The following is a 27317-nucleotide window of genomic DNA, read 5'->3' on the forward strand; positions in this document are numbered from 1 at the left end:
AATGGACAATAAGAGCAGATACAAGCCTAGTGTAGTAACTATCATCCAGTACCTGGTTTGGCTACTCAATACTTTATGTTAAAATCTCTGTCAACATGGTTTCAAATGTTTAAATTTTTGTTTTAATAGTAAAGATATGCTACAAAAAAAACACGAGTGTTATATTAAGGAAATATATAAATATTAATACAATTTAATAGTACATTAATAGTAAATGCTTCATAAATTCAAAGCCGCTGCCTGCTCAGAACTGTGATGGGCATGTCAGAACGCTAAATGACTGACACTGTTATACAAACCACAGTGTAATAAACCTTCATAACAAGCACCGTTAAGAAACTTAGGAAAGCTTAAATAACCTACTTGCTGGGTGTTTTGGAAGGGATTCGAAGAAGAGGAAGGGCAGTCACTTTATGGGAGAAAAATGCGGGTAGCTGACATAAACATTTACTGGTATTATGATTGGTACTGTGTCAGATTCCACATCATCTGCACCACATTTAGTCCCACCCAACTCAAATCGAACAGAAGAAAACGGCAAAAAAGGTTATTTCCAAAATCTCTGAACAGAAAAAAAAATCATTATTCTTTCTATGCCAGTCCACTGTAAAAACATCACAAAAACTTTCAATAATAGTTCCAATAATAATAGATGAAAATCCTGAAAAGGAGTAGCAAGGAGCTTTACATCAAGTGTGCTAATTATAGAATTATCAAATCAATGGCTTTGCAATGGCTGAGGATCTCCAGGGGAAATCTGGAACCAAACATTGCCCCTTTAATTACCTTACAAAATACTGTAGCGTCTTGACGAAGAAGAACCAGAGGAAAATGTTCTGTTATTCAACAGGCAGCAAAGGAGAACCGCCACCCAGAGCTATTCAAGTAGGCTGGTCACTTCTAGCCATGCACTTTCTCTTTATGTTAGGCACTAACACCGGCACCAACTACCCCAGAGCCCAGCATAGAGAAGCACCATTAACATGTGCACATCTTAGACTGAACAACAGCCACATGAACAGTAATTGTGTCTCCTTACTGGGAGCGCGACACCTTACGAGAGAGCCTCTTCGCATGGCCACGCCCTCCGTTTATTGGAAACACATTTATTGTCCAGAAAAATGGACTTAAACTAATTTTTGCAAAGTACTATATGTGTATAATGATAATAATAATATAATTTAATTCCAGATATTCTATGTCTTTGGGCAAAGGGATAAAAAAACATACACACACACAGCTGCAAATTAAATATTAATCAGTAATCATCAATGATGGGCTCTGAGCAGTCAGACTAAATACATTTTGTTCAGGTGTGTTTAAGTGTCCCACAGCTCATATTCCGCTCAACTACTCAGTCTGATACATCTGGCAACCGCACAAGTTAATTTGTGCATTTGCTCCAGCTGTGAGCTGTGCATTCAGCTGGGTTGCCAGATTGATCTGTTCTGCTCAGGTGGGGGATTTTGAGAGATTTGAGCTTGATTACACAATGCTTAGGCCAGATGATGCAGGATAGAGATGCATTTTCTATCACAGCTTCTCTCTCTCTCTCTCACACACACACACACACACACACACACACACACACACGTACTAAGGGCGTCATGATATGCATGTTAATACCCTTTTTTTGTGAGACGATACGTGCTGTGAATCGAATACAGTTAGATTTCATGCTATGAAATGTGTGATACTGGTAATGGTTTCTGTAGTCTGTTCAACACAATCCATTATATTACCAAAAGTGATAAGCAAGAACGTAAAGCATAAAAGTGAGGAAAACAAGCTTGAGCTGGAACAAGCAAAATCATCCTCACATTCACCTCCTGTCTGGGAGCACTTTGGTTTCCCAGTCGAGTACAACAATAATAAGCGAATCAAAGATCAAACGGTGAGGCTGTGCAGATACTGCTCAATACATGTGCGAATACCTCAAATATACTAAACCATTGTGGAGGACAAAGACCAGAGCGAGGAGAAAACACGGGTTGCAGCAGCTACTCCTCCCCACAGGATTCAAGCAGCCGCTAAGAGCTGATTCTGAATCTGTAAACAGGGATGTTTACAGTTTCTGATGTGGACCACTATTTTGTTTGTTCTCACAAGAAAGATGTGTAACATACATTTGAAAACGAATTCTCCTCCAAACTGGCTCTGCTCCTTTATTGTAGTAGCTGGCAATGCAGAGGCTCATGGGAACTCAGGCCTGAGAAGGGCTGTTTCTCAAAACTAAGAACGGACTTAAAAGGACGAAGAACGAAGTTTGAGATGTGCTGTGTACTTGTTATCGCGCAATAGCCCACTCTGAGCCCAAACAATTAGACCAGCGTCAGCCATTTGGTAGCCTATAAATTCAGAATATTTGTATGCATTACAAAATGCTTTCATTCAATAAAAACGACAGAATCTGATATTGAGCACTTGTGGGTTTTTTTTTTGGCTAGAATAAAGTCTCAGCTTCATCAGCCACGACCATGACGACTATGATGTTCAAATGTTCATGAGCCAACAGTGGAATAAACTGTGATTAAAAGCTTGGATTTACAATAAATTAATATAACCGCAGTTATGAAAGTAGGAAAAATAGAAAGACAAAAGGTGCTGCAGCTGTCAGTGCTGAGGAGCTGATCCAGAGCAGAGCCATGCTGAGGAGAAAGATGAGAGACTACCCTCTATAGTGCCACTCGTCTTTGGCTGTGGATCTTTGCTATGATAGATACAAACTAATGCATAAACACAGCCCAGTACTTATTCTTAATTTTAAGGTCTTTCAAATATTACATAGACAATTACATACAATTACAATTAGACATACAATTACAATGTGCAGAAAATAACTCTTAAAATATATTAGTGTAGTTTTTTATGTAACTTCTGTTTAGCATTTCTCCTAAGTCAACCTCCAAGTGTCTATCCTCAATGTGTGTGTCTCAGACGCCAACAAAACTCCATTATTCAATTTAATCAGCAATTTGGCTCGGATACTGCCACGAAAAATAAGTCATAACGGAGTCAGGAAATGATTTCCCTTTGATGGAGGAAGGCAAGTGTTGTCAACTATGATGGTAAAATACAGTTTGGCCACTGCTAACTTGGTTAAGGCCACTGCAGCTGGGTATTAATGTTCCTGTTAATCTAACAGAGCCTTGTCTTATGAAATGTCAGAGCAAACTTTCTCATTAGGTATTGTTTGTACCAAATGAGCAAAGATTTGACAATTTTAACATGTATTTCTTGCCTCATTTCTTCCTAATGTATATTTAACAGCACCGGTTACTCAAAAAAAAAGAAAGAAAAAGAGAGAACTCATAAACGTACAGCTGTGGGTTAGTATTCTTGGCCAGGCGTGATGATGCTGCAAAAAATGCTAGATCTTTCCGTTCGTTCTCGTCGGCAAGCCACCAACCAATGCACCAGAGCCGGTTTATAAGGGCCTAATTAGAAGTTTGTATTTCACTAAAAAAAAGCACAAAAAGTACCTGTGTGTTTCCTTTTTTCTACAGCAACTGAGTTTTGGGCAGCAGACGCTAACATTACTGCTACTGAGTGCTGATTGGTTGGTCAACCAGACCACTGTAGTCGTGCGTCATTCTGTCGTCCTCGTTATGCCCATATTAGGAACTCTGGGTCTAAGCGTCATCATGGCCAGAATGAATAGGGTTTTCTAAAAATCGCCTCTATCGCCCCCTGGGTTAAATAAAAATGTTCAGAACCCGATACGTTTTGTCCTGTGAACATTTTTCTCCTGAATACCACTGGATCCTCTGAATTACGAGGTCGTAAAGAGCTATAATACTAATATTGCTACATGCGAGCTGAAGCTACTGCGCATCAATTTGATGTCACTAAGCTACACGATACTAAGGCGGGCTGTAACGGTGCTCTGACGATCTGTGCTACCTTATCAAAATCTTCTACAGTAGCGCATAATTACAGGTATTAGCCGTAAATAAAACCTCTAGGTAGGATATTTTGATAGATTAAAACTCATTATTAAAAATACTACCCGTGTTAAAATTACGAGGCTGAATTCAGCTTCTTTTTCCGCAGCTTCTTGTTTGAATGTTCCCGTTCCACCTTAAATGGTGCAGCAGCTGTGACTAGCCATCACAAACATTAGCAAACGAGACAAAATACTGACCTGTCGGTTCTGTAAAACAGCAAAAACAAGTTAATGTTACTCAGATGTTAAGCAAAAATAGAGAAACCTCCTCACATCATGCCTTTCAACCCTCCATGAAGCTGAAGTCAGCTTCTTTCTCGCCGGCTGCTTGTTCAAATTTTCCCGTTTCACCTTAAATGGCGCAGCAGTTCAAAGCGTGATTGCTGCACCACTTAAGGTGGAACGGAAAACCTTGAACAAAAAGCTGGCGAATGTCCTGAGAAAATGTCCTCAGAAAAATGTTACCGCATTAAAATAAAAATTAGGATATTCTGAGAGCCGAAATCAGTTTATCAGGGGTGATAACCTGTTTAAGGAGGCTGCCAGTCTAATGACGTGAATTCAGTGCGCAGTAGCTTTAGCTCACATGTAGCAATATTCATATTTCAACTCTTTACCGACCTCGTAATTCAGAGGATCCAGTGTTGTTCGAGAGAAGAATGTTCACAGGACAAAACGTATCAGGTTCTGAACATTTTATTTAACACAGGGGGCGATAGAGGCAATTTTTCGAAAACCCTATTCATTCTGGCCATAGAGAAATGGAGCTTAGACCCGGAGTGCCTAATATGGGCATGAGAGCATGGCGCCGACTACAAAATGACGACACGACTACAGTGGTCTATTGGCGGTTCGCGCTCACAGACGTCATGGACATACATTTTTCAAGTGAGTACATTTTAAACTGCTATAACTTGAGTTTTAAAGCACTCAAAAATATAACAGCGGTGTTTTAGAAAATTACTGTATTCTTTCATATTAAAAACGTTTTTTGCTCAAGTGCTCCATCTTAACCCACTCATTTTGGACTCGCTCGGGAGCGCCCTCTAGCGTTTGAGAAACCCTTTACACAGTCGTAATTCTGCTCTCTACGAGTTTTCTGGGCAAGTCAGCAACCGATTCATCCTCGGTTTTCGGGGCGGAACAAGGACACACCCGGGTACTTTACCCGTCCATGATAAATGAGTTCATTTGAAATGCGGCTGAGAAATACATAATTTTCCGCCTTGATTTCACATAAACATCTACATTGCGAGTTACTACGAAAATGGCGTAGAGCCAGTTTGAAGGCACTGTGGGAGAATTTGTTTTTACGTGTATGTCACCCCCATTTGTTTAGGAATTTAGATTGCTAACCTACAGTTTACCGCATAAACCGCCTGTGAAGAGTGTTATGAAGAAGTGACCTCTCGTTAAACATATGATAAAGGATGACCAGTCATATTTTCAGCATTGCTTTCTGAGAATTATGTAAGTAATCTCCAAAATAAGACGAAGAAACTCCAGCAAAATGACACGGCAGACATAAATGTTCACAAACACGCAACGAGAATAACAGCAAAACACTTTACACAGCTGAAAGCACACCTATGCTAAAAGTCAGTTACAGATAGGCAGACATTATAACTCTTTTTGGGATACTCACCAAAACTGCTCTCTGTCCTATTAATACAAAAACTGACAGGTGATTTTTTTAATTTCTTCGAGAGGAGTCCTCTTAAACGCGTTTCAAATTGGCGCCTCAACTGTTAGCTGTGTTTGCTAAGCCTGGCCTGCCCCTCAGGCTTTGGATACCAGAAATATGTGGCCAATCGTATTAAAGGAATGCGTGCGTTCTGCCTAGCAACTACCTCTTGATTGGCCAGAGGAAATTTCTCCGCGCGCTGACAGTATTTTTCTGCGCTGCTGATTGGCTAATGTGAGAAGCGCTTTGAATCTGACAGATGACGCCACAGCTCCTAGCTGATTGTAAATGTCATTTATAAGCCGCACATTAATAATCCACCCCCCAAATTCATAGGCACATATAAACCAAAATGTCGTTTTAGTATAAAAATAGTTATTTTTCCAGTACTGTTAAGGTTTCTTATTTTTTCCTCAAGGCAACAGGTAGGGTGGTACAGCGGCATATTCTGAACAGGATCCTAATGCGTGGCCACGTCTTAGAAAGGCATGATCTTATGATGATTAATGATCTTATTCCCACGCCTTACTAAGTCGTGGCCACACATTATTTTTATTTATGTGGCATGTCACCAGCGGGGCTCCATACAAATGAGTGATTGTTGTTCCATTTTTAGTATGTCAGAGAGTCTGACCATTAAGACAATAAAATACTTTGCTTTCCCATATTAACTTTTCCTGGCCATTATACACAAAGCACGTTGTTTTTTGTGATAAAATGCTTCTGGACCAATCAGACTGCGCTGTCGGAACTAAGCCTTTTATGAATATTGTACTGTGAACTCTGTCTACCTAAGCACACGATTTTAAATCTGTTTTTCTTGGCAATATGTGTAGCTTGTAACAACACCATATATCATTAGAATAAATGTTTACTGCCCAAATAAAAAAGCTTCTTGTCATTTTCTCAGATGCCTCAGAGTTTTTCACAGTACTGTACATAGATTCTCTACAGAAATACTGAAATACCTTGGGCCATAATTTCTATTGATTTGCTGTGTTCAACAAAATGGAAAAAAATGCATTAAAACGTGCAGAAGTGTTTTCTCTGTAGAGGATGTTAATATTATTATTATTATTATTATTATTATTATATTATTAAAACTCTCTCTTTCTCTCTCTCTATATATATATATGTGTGTGTGTGTGTGTGTGTGTGTATATATATATATATATATATATATATATATATATACACACACACATATATATATATATATATATATATATATATATATATATATATATATATATACATACATACATACATATACATATACAACACCATATATCATTAGAATAGGTGCACAATCATGAACACAGTAACACCTAACAAGAATTTATTTTTCTGAAAAAAGTAGCTGGCATCTTGTCAGCTAGTTTGAAGAACAAAGTTTGGTTCCAGATTTCTCCTGGACGTCTCCAGCCATAGCACTGGTTTCTTGCTGTTTTTTTTTTTAATACTAGTGTTTTTATGAGCAAATAAATGTTTACTGCCCAAATAAAAAGCTTTTTAGTTGTCATTTTCTCAGATGCCTTAGAATTTTCCATAGCACTGTACATAGATTTTCTACAGAGAAACTGAAAACTGAAATAGTTTGGGTCATCATTTCTATTTATTTGCTGTGTTTAACATATTGGAAAAAATGCATTAAAATGTGCAGAAGTGTGTTCTCTGTAGAGGATGTTAATATTATTTTTCTAACTCTCTCTCTCTCTCTCTCTCTATATATATATATATATATATATATATATATATATATATATATATATATATGTATATATGCATGTCTATATAATGATTTTTGCACCTAAAATGAAAAATATATCTGCTAAATTCTTCTGAAACTGCGGTGCAGTACTCTATTCTAACAACAGATGGCACTATTTCATAACGGATCATTCACTGCTACAATCTGTGTGCGTGTGCATGCGTGTGCGTGTGTGTGTGTGACCGAGTGCACCAGCGTGTATCAGTGTGTGTGTCAGGTTGGGCAGCTGGGTTTTCTCACCTTGATGACACGCGTATGTGTATGGTGGCTTGACCTCTGACCTTGTGACCTCAGTCTCCTGGCAACGGTAGAGCTGGTCACAGAGTGGCACACGTCTGACCATCTGCGCGAACACACACACACACAAACACTGCCCTGAGCAATGAATACACACACTCCTCCACCTGCTCTCCTTCAGAGATTCTCTATCACTCTATTATTCCCCTCATTACGCCATTACACCACTGTTCACAGAACACACACCCCTCTCTTCTCTCCTCCACTCTTCTCAAGTATTCTCCCATCCTTTCTCTCCTTTTCTTCTCTGCTCCTCTCTCCTCTTCCCAACTTTCCTCTTCTCTCTTCACTCCTCTTTTCTTTCCTCTTTGTCTCTTCTTTCTCCTCTTCTCTCCTCGTCTCCTTTCTCCTCCTCTCCTCAACTCTTCTCTCTTCACTCCTCTTTTCTCCTCGCCTCTTCTCTCAGGTCATCTCTCATCTTTTCTTCTTCTCTCTTGAATCTTTTCTTCTCTCCTCGTCTCGTCTCTTCTCCTCTCTCCTCTTCTCAACTCTTCATTCTTCACTCCTCTTTTCTTTTCTCCCCGTCTCTCATCTTTTCTTCTTCTCTTCTCTCCTCATTTCTCCTCTTTACTCCCCTTTTCTTTCCTCCTTGTATCTTCTCCTCTCTTCTCTCCTCCTTTCTTTTCTCATCTCTTCTCCTCTTTTTTCACTCTTTTCATTCCCCTTCATCTCTCCTCTTTTTATCTTCTCTGTTCTTCTCTCCTAATTTCTCCTCTTCTTTACTCTCCTCTTCACTCCTGTTTTCTTCTGTCCTTGTATCTTCTCTTCACTCCTCATCTCTCCTCTCTTCTTCTTCCTCATTTCTCTTCACTCCTCCTTTCTTCCTCTCCCTGTAGTTCTCCTCTCTTTTCTCCACTCTTTTCAGTGTTTTCTCTTTACATCTCTCTTCATTCATATTACAACTAAAACAGCAAATATACACACTGTGTGTGAGTGAGTGTGTGTTTGTAAGGGAAGAGGATGATAATTTGTCAGATAAGTGTTTCACACAGCAGAAAAGCTACCTATTATCACCGATGAATAAGTTCAGTTCATTTGTAAATGGAACCACTTACTATAAATGTCAGTAATACCTGTAAACATTAATGTTGAGGGACCATTTCTCTTTTTTCAGGGTGGATTTAAGGCTGATTCATGACACAGTCGCTAGAACCTCTCCCTTCAGCTAATACTACTGTAGCGTTAGTCACACAAGAAACTCCAGGGAGACTACATGAGTATAAAAGCATCCACTAATGAATTTTAAGTGCTAGCACCTCTTTATTTATTTTGTAGACAGTCTACCAATATTGTGATTAATAATAAACTGTTTAGTCATTTTCATGATACATAATATTGTGCCATCAGCAAAGAAGAAGCTGGAAACATTGAGCTTTAAAGGCCATGGCCAACGCTGCTCCGCTGGCAGGTTCTCTGTCGTGCCTCGCCTTTCTCTGCTGTCTTCATCACCGGTTCTTACTGTGCTGCTTCTGCTTCCAGTGTCTTTGGCCTCAGTCTTCTCTGCTCTCCATCACTGAACCTGTCAAAGCACCATTCCTCTCCAAGGAGGGTGCTGTCCCACTTCTGACACCCATGTGTCGTCAATGAAGAAGATAACGCACAAAACATTGCACTTTAAATGCAAATGCTCATTTATTGAAGAGGCAGCAAATAAGAACTGCGGCTTAGCGTCAACTAATGGCTGGGTTAGCTTGTAGGTATATTCCAGCCATAGAGTTTAAGATATATGAAGATATTTCAATTATCTTATTTTATTTTATCTTAAATGTGGTTTTCCCACATTTTTTGAGATTATATTGATGTAATGAAAATTAGTGGATTAAACAACTGTATACAAATGGTTAAATATACTTGTAATATATACATATCAGATTAGCAAATAATTACAGCTGACTACTTTTTGAACACATCTTACCGCAGTGTATTGTAGCCTAGGGAGCTCGAGCTTGAGTAGGCTACAGGACGAGAGTAAACTATGTACTTTCCAAGTGGGAAGTGCCAGCTGAGGGAACGTTTTCCTTGATTTTTCCTATTTGGAGGCCAGAAATTCTGTGTTGAGTTAGGCGTCAACATCGAAGACGTGTGAAACGGCATGGAAAAAGTTTACAGCCACTGAAGTTGCTGCAGCCATTTTGGAAAGTAGCAATGAAGATAAAAACAGAGAAAAATATGGGTATCATGTTATATGCAAAGACCTTTAAAGGCAAATTTAAGTAGATATGCAAACATCAAGAAAATGTCCTTAGACCTCCGAGGGTTAACCATGGCATTTCTCATTGCTGCGGTTGCATTTATTTGATATAAAAAAGCCAAAAACTATAGATTTGTGTTTAGTTTGTGTCACAAACTACATTTTTGAACAAATAAACACATGAACAGGAAAATAAGCACACATCAGTCATGTTTTTTTAAACCCAGTTAACAATAAGCACTTACTGATCTGAAATGCGCACTGTGTGAAATCAAAGTACATCCAACATCCGTGCTCCTTTTATGCAGTGATAGGAGACATGGCAGCACAGAGAAAGTGTATGCTGATACGTTCTACACGTCGATACACTTCACTCTGGCCTCAAAGTGCACATGCACACACTGCAACTCCACTGCAAGCACATTTACCTCCAAACCTTACCTGCAGAGAAAGAACTTATTTCAAACTCACTTTTACACACCCAGCTCACCCACATCAATAGTCATCAGCCAAGACTTTAGTTGAAATGACTGTAATATTGACCTGGAATATAAACTCAGAGCTCTGATGTCCCCTAAGACGTTGCTTTATGTCTTAACACTTTTTAAGTTTTACGTTTTTAACACTGAGAAAACTACGAAATTAAATATGAAAGAAGAAAAAAACTTGAGCGGTGGTCTTAAAGACACGCTCGCCGTATCCAAGCGCCTGTTGCCATGGCAACCTCGGACCTGTCAGTCCGCTTTACCTTCAGGCTGTCAGAACATTTGGGGAGGAAAACACCAATTTAGAGAGAAATGGCAGGGATCTGTGTGTGTCTGTCCACCTGTCTATGGAGGCAGGCCAGATTTTGTTGTGCTGTGAAACACATATACTGTATTTGACTGTTACTTTGCACACTATATGCCCCACATGTAACATATGCACATGGAAAATAAGAATGAACTGTCAGCGACTGCAAATCTCTGAAAGCAGAACTCCACCTCAGCCTCCTCCTCCTCAGGGCTGCTCAAATGTTCTGTCAATGTGAAATTTCGTGAATTACATCAAAACATATTTTTCACATAAAAAGTAACATCTGACGAATGTGGCGTAGATGGGAAAAGTTTGAAATAAAAAATGAGACAAATTTTTTTTGCTCTCGTCTTGATATCGATCGTCTACCTTTTACTCTTGCATGCGCTCTGCTGCTCTTGAGACAGATATTAAAAGGTTGCTTTTATATTCCGTTATAAAGAGCCAGATTTATCACTGCCAATCCATTTGCTCTTGTTTTGAGAGAGTATTAAAAGTGCACTATACCTTATTGTGTGTACACGCACTGCATGCATCCCAAGTCACTCAGCGGCAGACCGTACGTGTGCCCAGCATTTATGGGACGAGTGCGTTTACGGTGTCCCCCCACCCCCCGCACCCCCGACTCTTTTCTCTTTAAGGTCTTGGCAGGTGCATGTCTAGAAGTTTCCTCAGCTTCATTCCAGATATGTGCATCCATCTCAGCCTTCAGAGAGAATTCAAAGTTCAACATAATGTTTCATAGCTCAAATTTCAAAAATAAATAAATACATAAACGATACAATTTTATTATTAACCCCTGTGGGGGTCTGTATATGGATCCATGCTTAAGTTTCTCACTAAACTTTCATAGCAGTATATAGTGGTTGGAATGGAATCATTTAGAGTAGTTACTGATTTATTTATTTTATGTACTGAATCATCTTTTAGTATTTACTGAATCATTTATAGTAGTTATTGGCTCATTTATGACAGTTGCTGAATCATTTATTGAACCAAAAATAGTAGTTATTGGCTCATTTATAGTAATTACCGAAACAATTATAGTTGTTACTGATGCATTTTAGTTCTTACGGAATCATTTATAATAGTTGCTAAATCATTCATAGTAGTTACTTAATAATTAAGAGTAGTCACTGAATCATTTATAGCAATGAATTAATTGTTCATGGCAGTTACTGAATCATTTTTAGTACTTAATGAATCGCTTATGGTTGTTCCCAAATCTTTTATAGTAATTAATAAAATATTTATGGTAGTTACTAAATCATTAATAGTAATTAGTGAATTGCTTATGGTAGTTACTGAATTGTTTATAGTAATTAATGAATTGTTCATAGTAGTTACTGAATCATTCATAGTTAGTAGTTAGTGAAACATTTATAGCATTTACTGAATCATTTACAGTGTTAACTGAATAATTTTGCAGTTACTGAATTATTTATAGTTTCTATTTCATCACAGTAAATACTGAATAATTCATATTAATTACTGAATAATTCATAGTAGTTAATGAATTATTGGTAGTAGTTACCGAACAACTCATGGTAAATAATGAGTAATTTCTAGTAGGGTGTAAATAATTTATAATAATCACTGAATGATTCATTGCTGTACTGAACAAAACATCCTAATAGCTTATTGTAATAACAAAAAAACAGAACAAAAAGGAATAGGCCTAGGGTTCAAGTAATAACAACAAGAAAAATAATAATAATAATAATTGCATATTTATAATGATAGTATGATGATAATAAATAAGTAAAGAAAAAAATACTAAAGGTATCATTAAAAACAACAGCAGCAACAGTGATAACAGCAATAATGATAGGAATAATAAAAATCATTGTAACCATCAACATAGTCCATCATTATTGTAGAGAATTGAAATTAGTACCTCTTAGATCATTGGTTGATCTCCCCACACGCTTCCCACAGAATAACATCTAACATCTAAACCATAGCTAATGTTTTGAAGAAACCTCCTATTCCTCCAGTGGAAGCATTTTTTATGCGGAGGGATTTGGGCAATTTGGTTGGGAAATCATCTCTCTCTCTTTCTCTCTCTCTGCGGGCGTACGAGGGGGTAAAGAGCTGGAGATGAGTCAGCTTCACCCAAACACAACTCCTCTCCCTCTGACATTTCACACACAGCCAGAGAAAGACAAAGACAAACACACACAGACGCCGCTGCCAGCAGACACAGAGAGCTGCTTCTTACAACTATTCTGGGTGCATGTGTACCAGCAATATGCCTCGGGGCAACGTGGGCCGTGTACTTCATCACCTCTCCAGACCCTCAACGGTGGTCCTGCTCAATGCGTCTTATTCGTTCTCTCCATCTATCTATCCCTTTCTTTCTTTCTTTGTCTGAGCTTTCGGGCCATCAATAATAATGCTCTGCACTTGGCTGTCTCTCGCTGGATCTCTGGCCATATGGCTTACAGTGAGAGAGGTATATGCATATGTATGTGTGCATGAGGGAACAGATTGTTCTGGAGACCAACAGTCCAGCACCTTAGACCCTGTGGTCACGGTGACCTGCAGATGGGCAATATGGCTGTTGTGAGAAGGGCATTTGTTTCACATTTACACAGTTGTTAAAAACGCAGATGTTACATACACAGGTTTGTGTTTATGATATGAAGATATGGGATTATATGTATAATAATAATAATAATAATAATAATAATAATAATAATAATAATGGGGGCTATATGTGTTTTATAAATATGGATTATTTTATGTATGTGCCTATATGTACTAATAAAATGGCCCAAATTCATGATGTATTTGAAAGTGCTTATGTGTAATAATGATATGGCCCATGTGTTTTTTATAATTTTAGGCCACAAGCCAGTTACTTTGCAATGTGGCAACAAAGGAGGTTAACTTGACTGGCCACGACAATAGAGTATAACTACACCGGACATCGGGGACTTTCGAACACAACAGCAGAGTACGACTAGGCCGTGATCTGGGGACGATCTGGAATCTGACTGTGGTGCAAGCCAGGAGGTTTGCATCGTGATGGCAGAGTCTGTGCCACGAGCTAATGACTTTGCACTACGACAGTGGAGTCTGACAGGGCTGTGACATGGGGACGTGGCCCCACTACATCAGAGTCTGACTGGGCCACAAGCTGGGGACTTTTCACCACGATAGAAAAATCTGACCGGGCCACAAGCAAGTAACTTAGCACCTCAACAACGGAGTCAGAACTTTGCACCGTGAAGGCTAAGCCTAACTGGGCCATGAGCTGAGAACTTTGGCCCATGACAGTGGGGTCTGACTGGGCCATGAGCTGGGAATTTTGCACAACAACAACAAAGTCTGACTACACTGAGAGATTTGCACTGTGACAGTGGAGTCTGACTAGGTTGCAAGCTGAGGACTTTGCACTGTGACAGTGGGGTCTGACTGGGCCATGAGCTGGAAGGTGCTATATAAATTAAACTTATTTTTATCATTATCATATATATGTTTGTTTTTATAATATGCCCTATATATTTTCTAATTCTAATACTAACCATAACCTCAGGAAACAAATAGAAATGATTTTTGTGTGAAACATGGAGCTTTTCTTAAAAGTGATTTACAAAATCAGAATAATTTTGTTGGTCCCATAGTTTAGTTCCTGTTTTTCTCTAGTTTTCTGTTGGGACAGTTTTGTTCTGAAAATGTACAAAAACAAACAAAAACACACACACACACACACAGACTCTCTCTCTATCTCTCTCATATGAACTCTGGGCTAAATGAGAGTTCATTCTGTCTGGACTAAAAGCTCTAAATGACTCACCGTTACTTGGCCATGGCAGCGGCTCTTTTAGACTGGAGGAAAGCCAGTGAGAGTCTAATGGCAGTGCAACTCTTCTCTCAGTAGAGTAATATTAAAACGCCGCTCACTTCAGCTCCAGCATCTGCTATTAAAAAACTATCGGCCCGCTCCAGGACGGAGCCGGTGATTAATATTGATTCAGTGCGGAGAAAAGGAAGGTTGAAGTCTGTCAGTGAGAAAAAACGATACCTGTTGATTTGTTTCAGAAAGAAAAAAGGGCTGGAGTCATTTTCAGTATTCATCCCGAGAGAATGAGAGAGTATGAAATTATGAGCTTTGCTTATTTAAATGCGGAGTTTACCACTTTGACCTCGATTACACTTCCAAATAAAAAATATAATAGTTAGAAAATATTGCAAGCACAATCATATTTTTTGTGCCAGACTGGATTAAAAGTGTGCTTGTATGTGATTTTACAACAGAGTAAAAGAAACTGCTTTATTGTCATAGTAAGCTCCCACTTAGGTGCACGTATATGTGTGAGCTTATAATGTTCAGAGTTTTATGTTTAGCATGTCTGTCGATGTTGTGGTTCATGTGGTAAGCAGTTTTGTATGTGTTGCGTATGTGTTGTGGTTACCATAGTTTGTCATGATTTTGAGTCTGGGCTCTTCTTTCCAGGGCCAGCTCTAGCCTTTTGGGGGCCTTAAGTGGGAAGGAGGGGTGGGGTGGCGCAACTTCTAGGCACTCCCTCAGACTTACACATTGTAACCAGCTCGCAGCTCAGTCAAACTCCGCTGTCATGGTGTGAAGTCACCGGTTCAAGGCCTATTTAAACTCTGCCATTGCAGTGTGAAGTCCCTGGCTTGCAGCTCAATCAAACTCCACCGTTACGGTGTGAAGTTGCTGGTTCACGGCCCATTCAAGCTCCGCTGTGATATGGGGAAGCCTACAGCTTATGGTCTATTCAAACTCCGCTGTCATGGTGTGAAGTCCTGGCTCGCAGCCCATTCAAACTCCGCTGTCATGGTGTGAAGTCCTGGCTCGCAGCCCATTCAAACTCCGCTGTCATGGCCCAAAGTCCCCAGGTCATGGCCCAATCAACTCTACTCTCACCGTGAAAAAGTCCTTGACTTGCAGCCAAGCCAAACTCCATTGTCACCAGATTGTGGCCTAGTCAAACTCTGCTACCTTAGACAGTAGTGTCCCAGCTTGTGGCCTAGTCAAAGGCCAGTGCAATGGCGCCAGTGAGTAAAGTTCAAAGCAAAACAAATCACAAAATGTCACAGAGGTCACATACACATATAGTATTACTGTGCTATATGTATTGGTAGCATTACTATTGCTTACGTATATTAATGCATGATATGAGTGTTTGTTTGCTCTCCTCAGTCAAGGATGTTTTTGTTGTTTTGTTCATCCTTTCTCTGATCGAATGACTCCACCAACACACACACACGTGTACACACACAGGCATTCGAATTATTTCTGATACAGCATTTATCTTCCTTCATACTGAGAAACAACAAAGGCAATTCCTCTCAAGATCAGCGTGTTCCTATTTTTCTTTTTTCCTTTCTTCTTTCCTCTTCGCTTCTCTTCTTCCTCTTTCCTATCCTCATCTTTTTCCTCTCCTCACCTCTCGTTTTCTCTTATGCTTTATTTTTCTCTCTTCTCCTCTCCCCCATTTCTTTCTGTTCTCTTTTTACCTGTCCACTTCTTTTTTCTCTTTTTTCCTCTTCTTCCCTTCCCTCTCTTCTCCTATCTTCTTTAATTTTCTTCTATATTCCTTTCCTCCTCAGCTCTTTTCTCCTGCACTTTCCTTCCCTTTATTCTTTTGCTCCTCTGCTCTGCTCTCAGTTCTGATGATGCTGTGAGAGGGATTATGGCTGTATGACTCTGGCTGCTCTGTAGGCTGTTTGGACTCTGACTCCGGTGCTTGGTGACTTTGGTGACTTTGGCTAGTTAAGCTGCGTCTGGCTGGGTCACATGGGGTCAGGCTTCATGCTCCTCTCCCCTAAGTACCTGGCTGCCCTTTACTACTCTCTCTGGCAGCACTGACCATGCCAAGCCTGGTCCAAGACCTCATTGTGTGTGTGTGTGTGTGTGTCTGTAATTGTTTTTGTACATTTTCAGAAAAAAATGAGGCTGTGTGTGTATGTTTATACAAAATTGTTGCAAAAATTTGTATCTTATTTTTGTGATGTTTCATTTGTGAATTACATTGAAAAGTCCAGTCGCCCTTTGCTTTACATTAAAATTTCCTGACGCACGGACAAATACAAAGAGTCCAAACATCAGCTCTCCTACATCAGCAGTGCCGCTGTCCTTTACACTGCGTAAACATTTTGTCATGATTCACCTGAAGCAAATGCTCTAAATCTGCCTGGAATAAAACCTTTTTACATTTCACTTACGCTGAAAATAAATTATGTTTTTGCTCTCTTCGTTTTGGAGATGGATTTCTTTGGATAGCAAATGATACGCGACATTTTATTATAACTCACTTATATACATATAAAACCTATGTGGTAAATGAGTGCCCATGTCCTGACACTGCATAAAAACAAACGTGTGTGTGTCTCGGGAGCGCAGAATGAGGCCGAGAGTGCCCTTTTGCTTGAGCCCCTAAATCCAGCCAATTGATAAGAGTCCCTATGTTGCCAAAAAGCTTTCTCTCGCACACACACAAACCGATAAAGCCAAACTCTGCTCCGCCCAAGCCAAAGGCCACATTAGCATTTTACAGATACATAAAACACACGACATTTAGTGCTCGCTCGTCATTCACATGCGCACACACACACTGCCTGATAAATGTAAAATAAAACAAAACCGCAGCGCTGCAACTGAACGTAATAAACTCGAAACGATCTCAAATGTAAGCCAGAACAGTCTAAAGACTGGCTTTTCCCTCTTGCAGATAACATTTTACTCCTCTTTGCCAAAACGACAGACAAAATTTGGACTTAAAGATGGCTGCTGCTGTTTTAGCTATGTAATGTTCTTTGTCCATTTGTATAGATAAAAGTCATACTGTATCAGAAAGCACATAATCAAGCCTTTATTTTTTATTCTTTCATCTAAGATTGCTTAAAGCTCCAGGAAACACAGAGTAAATATGATAAATATTTGTATGATGCTAAAATTGAGTGTTACATATAAAACATCCAGCAAAGCTTGACTGGAAAATATAAGATATAAAAACGAAAAACACAGCTTAAAAAATGCTAACCAGACCTCTGAAAGAAATCTTTCAGTCAGGCTTCAAAATAATTTTTGCAAAGTTATATATAGTGTTTTGACATTTGTAGCAAATCTTTAAATGATCATTTCTGTATGCAATATTTAAATTCTCAAAAGGGACTAATCATTTTTCCCTCAAACGTTTTCCTGAATAAAGACTAAAGTAATGCAGTAATGTCTGTTTAACGTCCACAAAAAGAGAGAAACTTACAGGACATGTTTGGTGTTTAGAGTTTGATTCTTTAGCTTTGCACTGGAGCTATAAGATGAGAAGAAGAATTTCAAAATTTCTTCATAATGCAATCACTGAGATATAAACATCATGAGCATTTAATGTGAGTCTTCCACATGAAGCCACTCACAATGACTTAGTTTACATCTCAACAATTTAATTATTCAGAAATTTTGAAAAATCAGTGGAATTTCCCTTCATATATTATGGCAGATATGTATGATTCTGTGTTCTGACATTGTTCAAAAACAAACCTGGGTGTGTTTGTGTGTGTGTGTATGTGTGTGTGTGAGAGAGAGAGAGCATGAAGGTCAGTACGGAGTCAGATTAACTCAGACTACAGACTGCATCTCCACTGGAGTCCAGCACCACACCTCCCTCTGTCCATCCCTCACTTCACTCATCCCTCGCTCGCACTCCCTCCATCTCTCTCTTTCTCTTTCTCTCTCTCCTGCTGGCAGGCTTATGGCTTTCTTTAGCTGAAGCCCATTAGACAGCAGGAGGAGAGCAGAGACTCATTATTTCTACAGCACTCCTACCTCTCCCTCTCCCTCTCTCTCTCACTCTCTCTCTCTCTCTCTCTGGGGTCACCCACGGCAAAAGTCGAACGCCCTGAAAGTGAGAAAAGACAAATGAGCTAGGAGTGCTGAGCGGAGAGGAGAGGAGATGTTACATTTTGGAACATATGAGAGATTTTAAAGCACATTTAAAAGTAATGTTTGCAGCTGTCCAAACCTGCGGGTGTCCAAACAATGATAAACAGATTAAAGTTTGCTTCAGGAAGGCATTTCTTGTCCGCAGACTGTAATTTCATCACTAAATTATGCCAACATGATCAATAGCTTTTTCATTTATGACTGTGGAGCTGTTTTTTTCTTTACTACAGGCTTGTACTAAAGCCAGAAATACAGTACTGTTAAAAAGTCTGGAATCATGAATTAAACTTCTTTGTATCTCTGTTTTTGAAAATATATAACCAGCTTGGTTGCATATATATGTTTAAAATGATTCTAATACAATGCTAGTACTTAATTACATGACTGGATTCAAACAATTAGCATAAAGCAGAAAAAAACAATTAAGAAAAGTGCTAAGACGTGTCCAGTATAATGGACAGAGGTGTAGACTGTGGTCCATGGTTACATTTACTTAAGTAACACCAATGTAATTAGTTACAGTTGCTCTGTTACAATTACTCAAGTAACATCAAGGTAACTATTTACAGCTCCATGGTTACATTTACTTAAGTAACACCAGTGTGACTAGTTACAGTTGTTCTGTTACAATTATTCAACTAACATCAATGTAACTAGTTACAGGCCCATGATTACATTTACTCAGCTGACATCAGTGTAACTAGTTACAGTTATTCTACTACGTTTATTAAAGTAACTAACTCCTTAAAATCCCAGACTTATTACATACTTAGGCTTATTATTCAGCAACTACAGGGACTTCAATGCAAACTGGCTGAGCCATTCTTGGATTATAGAAGTGTGTAATAAAACTTTAGCCATTTAAGGGGTTAATGTAACTATTTACAGTGATTTGGTTACATTAACTCAAGAAACTTTAATGGAACTAGATATTTAAAGCTCGGTTTAGCATTCAGTGGCTAACTTAGTGTGTGCATGTGTGTCTTTTGGTATGTGTAGACATCTCAGGTATGGTTAATACAGATTGGACCAAATTCTTCCACCAAAACAACCATTTCCACCAATAATGATCCTATTTTAGTATTAAGTCTGAGTTATATAAACACAAAGTCATTTGGGTAAAGGACAGCTAAACTCTTGAGCATTTATTACACATAATGTTTAGCAATATGAACTAATGTGCCATTATTGCCATAATGTGATGAATTTGGAGGTGACGGTTGCTGCTGGTGCTGGCCACCATCAGAGCCTCTGACAAGCTACATATTCCGCTAAGATTTCCATTTTCACACAGCTGTTTAATAACGGATGTGATAAATGAGCTGATTTGGTTTCCTGCACTGATTTATGCACTGCAAATTTCTCTGAATTATCACATGTGGAAATGGAGCCCAAGCCTGATCTCTAGATTAAAGATGTAAGAAGCGAGAAAGAGAGAGAGAGAGAGAGAGACACACACAGAGAGTGAGAGAGACAGACAAGGAGAGAGAGAGAGAGACAGAAGGAGAGAGAAAATGCGAGAGAAAGAAAGGATAATGCAAGAAAGGGAGAAAAGAGAATGACTGTGGGAGCAGAGAGAGAGAGAAGAAAATGATCCAGAGAGTGAAGAAAGTGAAAGCAGAGGATGATGGAGGGAGCAGAGAAAGAGAGAGCAGGATAAAGGGAGAGGGCAAAGAGATAAAGAGAATCAGAGCGAGAGATGGAGATGGGAGAGAGAATGAGAGAAAAGGAAAGAGAAAACGAGAGGGAGAAAGAGAGGTAGAGAGAATAAGGGAGAAAGAGAGAGAGGCAGGCATAGAGAGAATGAGTGGGAGAAAGAGATAGAGAGAACGAGAGGGAGAAGAGAGAATGAGAGGGAGAGAAATAGAATGAGAGAAAGAATGAGAATGAGAGGGAGAGAGAGAAAGATAGAATGAGAGAGAGAAAGAATTAGAGAGAAAGAGTGAGAGATGGAGAGAAAGAGGAAGGAAGAAAAATAGAATATAAGGAAGAAAGAGAATGAGAGGAAGAGAGAGAAAGAGAATGAGAGGGAGAAAGAATTAGAGGGAGAAAGAGAGAGATATAGAGAGAATGAGAGGGAGAGAGAGAAATAAATTTAGAGGAAGTCATTTCTTTTTTCAATGCCTGAACATGGGGTGATGGGGAAGGTGACTCAAATGTTCAATTATTCACACGAACATCATTCCTTTAGACACACACACACACACACACACACACACACACACTAGGGGTGGGTGATATGAACTGTATAACAGTATCAGTAATAATAATAACAAAAACACTGCAAAAAATAATTATTATGGTTAATACTAGTATTATTATTGTTGCTACTGTTGTCATCATCATTATAATTATTATTATTATTATTGAAGAAATAGCAGCAACTGAAGTATTCTTCATTGTGTGAATATTACCACATACTCTAGTAGCTTCTTCAGTATGGAAGCAGTTTTCTCTGCTGCAGCCTCTCCCCATGTTTGTTTTTACCTCTTCATTCATCCTCAATTCCACTTTTGTACTATGTACTTGGTGTCTAAGAGTTCAGTGTTTGCTGTATCTAACAAAGAAAGCTCAGAGTTCCAGGCTTGGTCAATTTATCACATTACGTTTGGATGGGTTTTACCAGCTGATTCGTTCTTCTTCGTCATGCCTGTTTCCTGGTCCACCAGCACAGTTTTGTCTAAAACACAGTTATTGAAGATGCTCATTATCTCAGAGACGGGGCTGTTTGTGGTTCTTTGTGTTTGGGTTTATCACGGTATCCATAGTACAGCAAAGTTCATATTGTGAGACAACGTCATACCGGTGTTTACTTTTATACTGGTGTACCGCCCACCCCTAACACACACACACAAACACGCTGGTGAAGAGCTGTTGGTGGTTTATCGGAAAAGTGTACTTTCAGACAGCAGTGAAGTTTCATGCTTTAGATACAGTTTCATACTTTGAAACTATGATACTTACAACCCATGTTGAGAAATGTTCTTCTGCACAGTGCAGCTTTAACTTCAATGTATAATACACAGTATGAAAAAACAGAAGTCTTCATACTTTAGATTCTGTGTTTCCCAGCCTATTGTCAGTTTAACCTCTTCAACCTAAATTATTTGCTTTACGTATCCCTTCAGCTTTTAAGTAGACTAATTTTAAATTAATAAAATAGTTTTGTTGTTTGGTTTGCCCGTGTGGTTTTCTAATATTAAAAAAAAAATAGCTTGGACCTTTGTTTAGAAAGCTGCTCCAAACTGATCCCACACTTAATACTATAAAGAAATTTTAACCACTAAGAACGATTTAGCTATCTAGACATTAATGCAGCACTATGTAAGCCTGTTTGTGAGAACTGAAGTAGCATTACTCAGTCAGGAGAAGAAAAAACATTCTAAAATATAGTGAATGTGCTCTGCTGCATGTCACCCTGTAAAACCTGAAATAAGTATTTAAAAGTCAGAGATGTTAAGTTGGATTTTTCAGGAAACATCATTTGTAACATCACATGCACAACCTCACAAAGAAGATGCAATTACACATTTCCACCAGAGAGGTCTCCAAATCTTCAAATCTTACATAGTGCAGCTTTAATGCCCATTAAACTGTCACATGTATGGCATTACCCATTCAGTGATCATTAAATGGATCACTGTTTAATGGAAATGTTAACATCTGTACATTCTGTACTTATGACGTCATAATAAAGTGTTACCATACAGACCATTTATGCAAAGCAGCAAAACATCCTGTTTTGACACCACTCGTTTACAATGAAGTACATCTGAACCTGGACTGCTTTTTGAACTAGGGCAGCCAATCAGAATATCTCAGTCTTAAATGCACAGTAACAAAAACTGTTTAATTCAAAGAGATTAGGAAGGTTGGAAAATGATCATGAAAAAATTAATGTTTTTGGTGCATAAAGTCATGCAAACAGTGGAAAGTGGAATTCAGGAAAAAATAAACCAAATACAAGAAAAAAGGTAGAACATGGGCTCTTTAAGGTGCTCTAGAGCTCCTTACTCTGCTAAATCACACAGGTCAGACTTTATTCCTGCAGGGCCACAGTAATGCCGGGCTTAGAGCTTCAAAACCCCTGACTCAACTCATCCGCCAATCATCACATCCTTCATACGCTGAATCAGGTGTGTTGGAGAAGGAAAAACATCAAGCTCTGCAGATCTAAACCTTTAAGACAGATTTCCGCTGCACTGGTCATCATAAAGGCATGGCAAAGCATGAATATGAACATGTTGAGAATGATCCAATACCCAAATAATAGCTATAATTGGTTATAAGTGTCAGTATATTCACATCATTTGGGCCCAAGTCTAAAGCATAAAGTAAAAGACTGAACTCTGCCTCCCTGTAGTCCTATTACCAAGAGTTGTAGTTTTTGCAGAGCTGTTGGTGACTTCCTAAGTGGACGGAGGCGTAGCAGAACACAGGTCAGAACAGGGCAATGGGGCAGAGCAGCAGTCGATCCATTCCTGCTGAGAGAACTCCACACCACCGGCATTCATATCTAAAACACGACTTGACTCTACAAAGTGAAAAGTCCAGAAAACGAAGCTATCAGGCATCGAAAAAAGAAAAGAAAAAACCTCAACCACAAAAACAGGAAAAGAGAAATATCTTCAGCTAAGAGCTCCATCCTTCAAGGTGAAATGAGGAGAGGGAGGAAGATAGATAGAGGACAGGAGAGAGAGGAGAGAAAAAAAGCTGAAAAATGAGGGAAAGAAACTGATAAGAAGACACAAGAGAAAGAGAGAGAAGTAAAAAAAAAAAGGCAGAAGGGAAAGAGAAGTGCCATGCTGTCTCCCTCTGCGACTCTTAGAGCAAATAAAAGGTGAGATTTCCGAAATGAAACTCCCCGCGGCGCAGACAGTGTGCGTGCAAATGTTTAATCATGTGTTTCTGCACAGAGCAATCTGTAGGACAAACACACATCAGGCTTCAACGAGGACACGACAGCAAGGCACGGAAAGAGGCAGCACATTTAAATGAAAAGTAAACCGTAGTGGAGTGGATTGGTGTGTGCGAGTATGTGTGTGTGTTTAAAAGTGCTATGTGCATGTTACTTCTCATAATTGGCATATCCATGCTATACCCACAAATGCACGGTTTCCTAGCAACTGTTGCCTGGTTGGACAAGCTTTGGAGAATTTCCTATTCATTCAATAGAATGATTGTAGTTTGACAGAGTTTAGAGTCATGGCTGCGTTAGTGACTTTGTAATTGGCTAAATCCATTCCACTGTTGCACAATGTTGCTTCTGGGCAACAAAACTGTTTCAGCAGTTTCTCATAACATAAAAATGATTTATTGTTAAATATTTTGTTAAACAATGAACTCAGGTCATATCATATTTTGGATGAAAATTTGTTTTCCTGAGGGGAAAAATGTTTAAACGTCATCCACAAGCCACATGGTTCATTAAAGGATAGTATGACAAAACACATTCTTTTAATGATTTATTCAAACTCTTACCCTCACTAGAAACCCTTTCACTGTGATTAAACATGTTTTATGTTATTGTAAAGTGAGGAAAATGGGTTTGTTGCCCTGAGGCAACATTGTGCAATAGAAGGTTATGATAAAGCTCCAAATTTAGACATTTTCACAAATGTGCGCTACAGTTTAGCATTAACTTGAAGGAGATTTTCAGTGATGTTCTGTAAAGCTGTAAAGACAGAAATGCATTTGTGGGCAGCGCATGAATAAGTCATCGCCCTAGCCTTCCAGCAAACATCATTACATACAGTACAGAATATTACAGTACATGCGTGATGCAGAATGATGACAGTTTAGTGCAATTCCCTGAGCTATACTGAAGCTAAAACAGGAAGTCTACTGAATGTCAAAAGTTTGGGGACACCTTTTCAAGCTAATTTTAATAAAAGCGACGATGATTTCTTTATCATCTCGCAGCTGAACATATTAAATAGCCGTTCAGATCTTGATGATTGACTTTGCAAAATATGCAAAACTGAAGGTACTGTTAAACAATGATGCCATAGCATTGTGACATCATAATGTCACAGTGTGTGATGTGATGCATTGTGATGAAAGTTTCGATTTGTGCTCACAGTAGCTTAGAAGAAAGAAGTAATTCAAAATTTTAAAAAAAAGCAAATAGATACTTTATATTAACAAAACCTTTGTAGGTCTTTTTTCTTATTTAACTGAAAAGCGACCGTGAAAATCAAACATTAATAAGATAAGGAGGTAAGGTATCTGCAATATTTTGACAGACAGTGTACAATCGGAGTCAAAGCCGGATATCCAGCCAAACATCCAGAAAGCAGTTTACAAGTATTTGACCAAACCCTGTAGATTACTTTCTAGGAAATAACGAGTATAAAAAAGGTTATATCCAAAACATAATTTAAATCTATGATCATTTAGTATTTAAGTAAGTATTTAAATAGTGTCAAGTGGTACACAGTAGGAAAGGGTCTTCGGGTTGTGGATATGGCAAAAATATATCATCATGGTACTTGAAGGCATTTTTGCTATATAAAATATGCATCTTAATATTTCCTTTCTTTGTGGATTGTAAGTTGCAACAGGAAAAATAATAGTGACACATTTAAATAAAACTATCACCTCAGTCATTTTTTCAAAAAATGCACCATTTACAAAGAAACAAAAGAAAAACATAAATAAACCAATGAGATGATGTCATAATGGGTTGATATCCAATCAGCTACTTGTTACTATGCAGTTCATGCAGTTACTATACACTGATTATTAATGTTTACAGGCTCTCTATAGGACAAATCAGCATTTCGTCACAGCGGCAAAAAATCTACTTCTGGGAGGATAACGCAGGTAGTTCTGCACTGGCACTCCAGGGTTTTGCCCTAATCCTAAGACTTAACCAAGATAGACAGCTTCTTTTTAAACATATCTTCTAAGGTCAATAACTTTACGACTTTGTGTAGTTATTTTTTTTGTATAACCATCAGCATGCAGCAGCCACACATGTAAGAGCAGAGTTTAATAAAGAAATATTCACTTTTTGAGGGGTTTTTTTCTTGCTGCACATCTAAAAATAAGAACTGACCCAAACGGGAACCAACTGAACTTACGCCTATAGTTTTAGTTCATTTTCCACCTGCTCGAGAAAGCTAATTAGCCAGCTACCTTACTAGCCAGTTAACTATCTTAATGCATGAAATGAAATGCTAAAGCTGCTGCACACTACTCTACACACACACTCACACAGATTTCTATTTACTGCTAAACTAGCATGTGTTAAACTACAGAGTAATAATTCTAAAACCAGCAGTCACACTTATTGGTTGTGTAATAGTGCTGGGCAACTTCATGCTCATCTGGAAGAGTAAAGAATTCGCTAATTGTCGTTAGCTTTAGCTGTATTAGATTTAGTTGTATTAGCTTCAGCTGTATTAGCTATAGAGTGTTAGCAAAGACAGACGGTCCCTCACTGGGATTAACACTGGGTTAATAAAATCCATTACATATGTGGGTATTTTTGACATTACAGCCTCAAACTCAACATAATGTTACCAGTATTGTCAATGTTTAAACTGTTATGCTTCAATATTGTTGATTGTGCCATAAATCGACTGACTGGATGCGAGTTATCCCCCCGGAAGTATAACCAGTTTGCAAACATTCTGATTTGGTCTATAATTGGCCTAAATGATGCATACATGTTTTTGTCGGTCTAGAAGTACTGATAATACCCATGATCCACTAAGAACAGCGTATTGTGATGCAATTTATCACAATAACAATATCATATCATACTGCCCACCCCTAACAGTGCGTACGGTTAGTGAGGTTTCGTGTTCAGTCACAGGGACGTTTGGAGTGATGTCTGGAGTTAAAAAGTCATTTTGGAGGAAACTGGAGTGGAATCTCATCAGGAAAATGACTGTGTAATAGCACGATGCCCTTTAAACTGTGAAGAGTCTGACCCTTTGATGTGTGAACTGGTCCATATAGAAATATTATGGCTTATGGCTTTGGCAGTCCTTTCATGCTAGGTGATATGTGACTAAAGATCATATTCTACCTGCAGCAACTAATCACAGGTAAGTTTAAACTGTTTAACCTAATCACGTAAAAGTTTGAATAGAACCTGTTGTAAAAAGCGCTTTGCAAATAACATTACATTGAATTGAATTATAAAAATATGAAGTGTAGAAAAATAATCTGCTGAAATCATGATCGTGATTATAACAAGAACTTATTCTTCCTCGAATTCCTGAGATCTCTTGAGATCTAAAACAGTACTCGTTTAACGATAAAAGAAAAGGCTTTAAGGTTATTAACTAAGTGCATATCTAAGCTGTCTTGTGTGTGTATGAGTGTGTATGTTATCAGCATCTCTGCATTGGAATCTCATCGCTCAGGTCCACCGGATTCTCGTACACGCCGTCCTCGGCATCGTGCTGCTGCCGGGCAAAATTCACAAACACCTGAGAGAGAGAGAGAGAGAGAGAGAGAGAGAGAGAGAGAGAGAGAGAGACCGAAATCAGATATGCCTCTCGTTCCTGGAATTCTGAAGATCACCTCTATGTTTGGTTGTATCACTCATGCATGTGTGTGTAAGGGCGGGTGTCTGTCTGAGAGACAGTCAGATTAATGAGAGTGTGGATTTTGTGGTGTTTATTGGATGAGCAGTGAGGCAGAACAGCCTGCAGAAGGACAAGAAGACTGCAATTAACCCCCCCACCAACAACCCCCCACCCA

The 27317-nt window shown here is 38.8% G+C and overlaps 2 protein-coding genes across 7 annotated transcripts in view; both read right to left on the minus strand.

Annotated features, from left to right (window-relative positions):
* LOC118816658 (hepatocyte growth factor activator) overlaps positions 1 to 19693 on the minus strand; it is an 80452-nt gene extending 60759 nt beyond the window's left edge. The window contains exons 1-4 of one of the 4 annotated variants that reach the window (XM_036583164.1): positions 18483 to 19693; positions 11192 to 11390; positions 10135 to 10330; positions 7642 to 7744 (exon numbers count right to left, since the gene is read on the minus strand). The gene's annotated coding sequence lies outside the window, so the exon portion shown is untranslated. Of the gene's footprint in view, positions 1 to 7641; positions 7745 to 7884; positions 7922 to 10134; positions 10331 to 11191; positions 11391 to 12581; positions 13378 to 18482 lie in introns of those variants that run through there. The other 3 variants (XM_036583163.1, XM_036583165.1, XM_036583166.1) reach the window with 3 other exon arrangements.
* A 2461-nt stretch (positions 19694 to 22154) lies between these two features.
* LOC118816660 (phospholipid-transporting ATPase ABCA1-like) overlaps positions 22155 to 27317 on the minus strand; it is a 249179-nt gene continuing 244016 nt past the window's right edge. For all 3 annotated transcript variants that reach the window (XM_036583170.1, XM_036583169.1, XM_036583168.1), the window contains one exon: positions 22155 to 27043. In XM_036583170.1, the coding sequence (XP_036439063.1) occupies positions 26945 to 27043 (99 nt within the window). In that variant the 3' untranslated portion in view covers positions 22155 to 26944. The remainder of the gene's footprint in view (positions 27044 to 27317) is intronic.

The sequence above is a fragment of the Colossoma macropomum genome, unplaced genomic scaffold, assembly GCF_904425465.1.
Source record: "Colossoma macropomum unplaced genomic scaffold, Colossoma_macropomum, whole genome shotgun sequence".
Taxonomy (NCBI): domain Eukaryota; kingdom Metazoa; phylum Chordata; class Actinopteri; order Characiformes; family Serrasalmidae; genus Colossoma; species Colossoma macropomum.